At 38.6% G+C, this 6710-nt stretch overlaps 1 protein-coding gene across 1 annotated transcript; it reads left to right on the top strand.

The window, feature by feature from the left end:
* Positions 1-389: 389 nt before the first annotated feature.
* Positions 390-5922, top strand: LOC114533027 (tetratricopeptide repeat protein 28-like). Its single transcript, XM_028554602.1, has one exon. The coding sequence runs from the start codon at positions 508-510 to the stop codon at positions 5920-5922; it is 5415 nt and encodes a 1804-aa protein (XP_028410403.1). The 5' UTR covers positions 390-507.
* Positions 5923-6710: the final 788 nt, after the last annotated feature.

The raw sequence follows: 6710 nt of genomic DNA, 5'->3' as shown, positions 1-6710 counted from the left end.
GATTTAGAACTTGCTATTTTCGAGTCCGCTCTACACACAAGTAAAGGCGAGGCTTATATTGGATTGAAAGAATATCAAAATGCTATTGCCTGCTTCAAAAAGGGTTTTTCACTTAGTGACGATAAGTTTCCAGTAGCAATCAGCAATGAAGGTTTAGGCCGTGTTTATTTTGAATTAGGCCAATATGAAGAGGCCATTAACAGTTATAAAATAGCTCTAGATGCAAGTACTGCCATTGGGGACAAAGCAAGGATTGCAAATATTCGCGCGCTTGTTGACGCTTGTTATGAAGCTTCAGGCGAAGAAAGAAGGGCTATTGAATACTTAAAAAAAGGCTTGGAAGGAGGTACTGCTTCTGATGATCGCAGAAAAATTGCCGTAAGCCACAGAAACTTATGCGACTGCAATTTGAGCTTAGAGCGAATAGCAGAGGTTAATCGTGGTTTAGGAAGTCGACGTTATTGTCAACTAGAAAGAAATGAAGAGGCAGTTCAATGTTTCGAACAAATGTTAAGACTTATGACCGTTATTGGAGACAAGAAAGGTATAGCTGATGCTAAGATGAGTTTGGGGAGGTTTTCAAATCCCGCTTTAGAGGCGCAAAACAGTATCGATGTGGGAAACGCTTACGTGAATTTAGGTCATTATGACCAGGCTATCGACTGTTTCAGAAACTCGTTACAGATAGCAACGGCAATCGGCAACCAATATGGTATAGCTCGTGCTAATATGTATTTGGGAGATGTTTACAAAAGATTAAAAGACTATGAAAAAGCTATTAGCTATTTGATAGAAAGCTTAAAAATTAGCACGACCATTGGCAATACGTATTTAATGGCAGAAAGCAATCGCCAGTTAGGTAATATTTATTATTCTTTAGGAAAGGGGGAAATCGCAATTAGCCATTGGAAAAAAGCATTAGAATTAGGAACAGCAATTGACAATCAAGGAATAATAGCAAAGGTCAATCACAGTTTAAGCTACACTTACGTTCAGCTAGGAAGAAACGACGAGGCACTTTTATGTCTCGAAGAAGCGTTAAGACTTATGACCGCTATTGACGACCAGAAAGGGATAGCTGATGCTAACATGAGTTTGGGCAGATTTTATCAAAGAACGAAAGACTATAAAAAGGCAATTAGCTTTTGGAAAGTCAGCTTAGAAATTAGCACGGCTATTAGTGATCAGCCATCAATGGCAGAACAGAATAGAAATCTAGGTGATCTTTATCGTTGTATAGAAAAGTGGGAAAGCGCAATTGACCATTATAAGAAAACATTAGAATTGGGAAAACCAATGGGCGATCAAGAAAAAATAGCAGATGTCAATTGTAACTTAGGCAATTGTTACAGTAAACTAGAAAGCAATGAAGAGGCAGTTCAATGTTTTGAAGAAATGTTAAGACTTATGACCGCTATTGGCGACCAGAAAGGTATAGCTCATGCTAATATGTATTTAGGAGATGTTTACGAAAGATTAAAAGATTATGAAAAAGCTATTAGCTGTTTGAAAGAAAGCTTAGAAATTACCACGACCATTGGCGATACGTATTTAATGGCAGAGAGCAATCGCCAGTTAGCGAATAATTATTATTCTTTAGGAAAGTGGGAAATCGCAATTAACCATTGGAAAAAAACATTAAAATTAGGAACAGCCATTGGCAATCAAGGAATAATAGCAAAGGCCAACCACACTTTAAGCTACTCTTATATTGAGCTAGGAAGAAACGACGAGGCACTTTCATGTCTCGAAGAAGCGTTAAGACTTATGACCGCTATTGACGACCAGAAAGGGATAGCTGGTGTTAATATGAGTTTGGGGAGATTTTATCAAAGAACGAAAGACTATGAAATGGCAATTAGCTATTTGAAAGTCAGCTTAGAAATTAGCACGGCCATTAGTGATCAGTCATCAATGGCAGAACAGAATAGAAATCTAGGTGATCTTTATCGTTGTAAGAAAAAGTGGGAAAGCGCTATCGACCATTATAAGAAAACATTAGAAATGGGAAAAGCAATGAGCGATCAAGGGGAAACAGTAAATGTCAAATGTAATTTAGGCATTTGTTACATTAAACTAAAAAGAAATGAAGACGCACTTCAATGTTTCGAAGAAACGTTAAGAATTTTCACCGCCATTGGCGACAAGAAAGGAATAGCTGAGAGTAATAGCCGTTTAGGACACATCTATTCTTTTTTCAGTGAATATGAAAAGGCATTTGCTTACTTGAATCGCGCTTTAAACATATATAATGCTATTGATGACCAAGATGGAATTAAATATGTCAGTAACGAATTGGGCCGTGTTCACCAGCATAAAGGTGAATACAGCAAAGCCATCGAATGGCACAGAAAATCTTTAGAGATAGCAAATACGGTCTCTGACAAAAAAGGTATAGTAGAAGCCAATTATGATTTGTCATCAATTTACCAAAGAATAGGAGAGAATGAGAAGGCCAGTAGCTATATAAAAGATAGCTTTAAAATCGCCATGGCTATTGGTAATCAGTCATTAATTGCAAAATACTATTTCTATTCAGGTAATATAGAATTTAAATTCAAAAAGTGGGACAAAGCAATTGACCATTATGAGAAAGCATCTAAAATTTTCATAGCAGAGGGCGATCAAACTGCCATAATCACGATCAATGGCAACTTGGGAACTTGTTACCGTGAACTAGGGATGTATGATAAGGCTTTGAATTATCACAAAGAGAGTTTAGAATTAGCCAAAACGACTGGAATGCGATCAGGGATTGCAGAAGCAAACAGAGATATGGGCATCATTTATAGACTGTTAGGTGATAGTGAAAAAGCCATTGAATATGGTACAAAAAGTTTAGAAATAAGCACCATTATTGGCGAGCCGTTTATGAAAATACGCAGTTGTGAAGAACTTGCAAATGTTTATAAGAGTTTAGGAGAATATAAACTGGCATCATCATATTTAGTAAAACTTATTAAAATTCTAGAAGAGCAGTTCCAAAATAAGGTTCCAGATGAAAACAAACTCTCCTTCACAACTTTTTTCTGTAGGGCCCATGGAGAGTTAATGAGTTGTTTTGTTTCTTTGGGGCGAATAGAATCAGGATTATTAGTGACTGATCTGGGAAGGGCTAAAGAGCTCCATTTTTCTATTGAAAGAAAACAAAATTATTTCGATGCACAATTGTCTCATTACGCACAATCAATATGGAGCAAAATTGAGAAAAGTGAAGAAAATCGAGAAATAGAGCGAATACAGAACATCCTTCAGGTAAAAAATGATGAAATTTCAATAGTGTTATTTGCGTTTGATTTCAATGAAGGGTCTCTGAAAGTTTGGGTTTTGAATAGTGATGTCACCTTTAAGTGCTTACATGCATCGAATATATGGGCGTTTGTGATGAATTTTTCCGCAAGGAGAGGTGTCAACGTTAATCGAGATTCTTCATTTTTTAAACTTGATTCACTTGCGAAGGAACATACTTTTGAAAGTCCTATGATCTCACCGCCAACCAAGCCGTGCAAAAGGGAAAAGCCTGAAGGCTGGCTTGAAAAACATTCGAGCGCCGATAATTGCAGTGATGAAAATAGTTTGAAAAAGCTGTTCGATTTTCTCATTCAACCGATAAGAGATGCCGTCAAAGGAAATAAGCTCATTGTTGTTCCTCACGGGCCACTGTTTTTTGTACCATTTTCTTCCCTGATTGATGAAAATAGGAAGTATTTATCCCAGAGTTACAGCATTCAAATAACGCCCTCATTACACACTCTGACGTTTACAAAAGAACAACCCCATGAGTCTGACCTCGGTTTTGCGTTGTTTGTTGGTAATCCAAAAGTTGGGAAGGTTTCTTTGCATGGCGAAGCTGTCACACCTGCTGACCTACCCAAAGCAGCTGAGGAAGTTATAAGTCTCTCGAAGCTCTTCACAGCTAGGCCTCTCGTAAATGCTGAAGCGAAAAAACAGGTTGTTCTCAGACTTCTAAGTGGTGCTAGTATAATTCATATTGCTGCTCATGGTGAACGAAAGAGAGGTGAAATAATGCTTGCTCCTGACCCTTCTTTAAATGAACCATCTTCTTCTCTTCCTAAGGAAGATTCCTATCTCCTCACACAACAGGATATTACGAGTATTTCATTGCAAGCTCGCTTGGTCGTCCTATGCTGTTGTTACACTGGAAAAGGTGAGCTTTCTCCAGAAGGTGTCATAGGTGTAGCTCGGTCTTTTCTTGCTGCTGGAGCTCGCTCTGTTCTCGCCACACTCTGGCCCATTAGTGATGATGCAACAAAGGAGTTTATGGAAGCATTCTACGGCGAACTGCTACAGGAAACACCAGTTTGTGAAGCTTTAAGAAGGGTAATGAACCTCTTTCAGCAACATGAAAGAGAAGATTACCGCTCGTTTTTAATTTGGGCTCCATTTACTCTCTTTGGACATGATGTGATGTTTACAAAAGGCGACATTAAAACAATCAGAGAAAAATCCAGTCGAACTCTACCCGAGGGTGGTTTTGCGTTGTTTGTTGGTAATCCAAAAGTTGGGAAGGTTTCTTTGCATGGCACAGATTTTACACCTACTGATCTACCCAAAGCAGCTGAGGAGGTTGCAAGTCTTTCGAAGCTTTTCACAGCAAGGCCTCTCGTAAAAGCTGAAGCAAAAAAACAGGTTGTCCTCGGACTTTTAAGTGGTGCTAGTATAATTCATGTTGCCGCTCATGGTGAACCAAAGAAAGGAGAAATATTGCTTGCTCCTTCGAATGAACCATCCTCGTCTCACCAGAATCCAGATTCCTTTCTTCTCACACAAAACGATATTAGGAGTACTTCATTGCGAGCTCGCTTAGTTGTTTTATGCTGTTGTTATACTGGTGAAGGGGAGATTTCTTCAGAAGGTGTCATAGGTGTAGCACGGTCTTTTCTTGCTGCTGGAGCTCGCTCTGTTCTCGCCAGACTCTGGCCCATTAGTGATGATGCAACAAAGGAGTTTATGGAAGCATTGTACGGGGAACTGCTTCAGGAAACACCAGTTTGTGAAGCTTTAAGAAGGGTAATGAGCCTTTTTCAGCAACACGAAAGAGAAGATTACCGCTCGTTTTTAATTTGGGCTCCATTTACTATCTTTGGACATGATGTGATGTTTACAAAAGGCGAGATTAAAACAATCAGAGAAAAATCGAGCGAAACTCTACCCGAGTGTGGTTTTGCGTTGTTTGTTGGTAATCCAACGTCAGACTTGCCTAAAGCCACTGTGGAGGTTAATTGTCTTTCAAAGCTTTTCAAAGCAAAGGCCTTCGTGGAGGGCGAAGCCAAGAAACAGGTTTTGCTGGGACTTTTGACCGGGGCAAGTATTATCCATATTTCTGCACACATTGAAGCTCAGCAATGTGGAATAATGCTTTCTCCATGTGTCTCCTCGAGTGTGGAGGATGATATTTTGACGCAAAAGGATATCCAGGGCCTTTATATGAAAAGTAGCTTGGTTGTTTTATGCCTGTGTCATTCTGAGCAAGACGAAATCTCTCCAGAATGTGTTGAAAGTTTAGCTCTGTCTTTTCTTGCAGCCGGAGCTCGCTCTGTTCTTACCACACTAAGGCACAGTGATGATGATGCAACAACGGAGTTTATAAAAGCGTTTTATAATCACTTACTGCATGAATCATCAGTCAGGGAGGCGCTAGAGAAGACAAAGAAACTCTTTGAAAAGCACGATAAAGAGGCGTACCGATCATTTGTAATCCGGGCTCCGTTTACACTCTACGGCGAAGATGTGATGTTTCAAAAACATGACATCGAAACGATAAAAGAGAAATCTCACAAAATGTTTTCTGGTTTTGTTGTTTTACCACCATTAGATGAGCTTACTGGTTCGTTTCAAAAAACACCATTAGATGAGCTTACTGGTTCGTTTGAAAATCTTGATGTACAAAATAGATCTTAGTATAGGTTATTGTTGCGCATTTTGTAGTTTAGTTTAAAGAGGGGTATTTACAAGTTCTGTTTGGATCTATTAGACAGATATCCGAACATTGGGTAGATTTCTCAGTCTTTGCTTATACGAAAGAGATTTTCCAGCGATTCACCCTTCAGCGTGGATAAACACAAGATTCACTTAGAACACAGAAAAATACATAGTTCTGATTGTAGAAAAGAGCGTAAATTATACTTCATTAATTGCATGAAGCGTCAGGTTGTGTAAAAAGTTGAATCCGCGTTGCGCTAACGAACGTGAATCGTGTATAATCATTATATAATCTTGACTTGGAAATGTTTTCGTTAGGCCTTATTCGTGTATGTAGACACAGTTTTGACAAAAAAGTATTACCTGACATGTATCTGTAATTTTTCACAACAATTAGCAGCTATTTTCCAGTGAATGATGTGCGTAAGAAAATCAGTGATTCCATCACACGCTGTTCTCCACGAAAAACCTTCTGGTTACGTTCCAGGCGTAAGTATTAATATTCAAACTTTAACGTTCAATAGTTTATAAACCGTTCCAAATTCGAAGATGCTGCCAAGCTGCTGCTTATTATGTGGATCATGCGACTCTGAATTTGTTTTTTTAAAAAATTACAAAACATTATACCGGCCAGCGATGTTATTAAAACAGGCTGGTGGAACCAACGTGCACTATCTTCGAACTTCTTTTTGAATCAATTCATTTAATGGCAGGAAAAAATTAACACATTTTCTGAAAGAATACCAAATACGCATGCGCTAACCAAA

This window comes from Dendronephthya gigantea, unplaced genomic scaffold (genome assembly GCF_004324835.1).
Source record: "Dendronephthya gigantea isolate DGI-Jeju-01 unplaced genomic scaffold, DenGig_1.0 000083F, whole genome shotgun sequence".
In the NCBI taxonomy this organism is placed as follows: domain Eukaryota; kingdom Metazoa; phylum Cnidaria; class Anthozoa; order Malacalcyonacea; family Nephtheidae; genus Dendronephthya; species Dendronephthya gigantea.
The sequence above is the reverse complement of the archived record's forward strand: the minus strand, read 5'-3'. Positions and strand labels throughout refer to the sequence as shown.

Bases quoted from the DNA above. Each gene is read 5' to 3' on its own strand.
- LOC114533027 (XM_028554602.1), top strand. From the start codon at position 508: ATGTTAAGACTTATGACCGTTATTGGAGACAAGAAAGGTATAGCTGAT.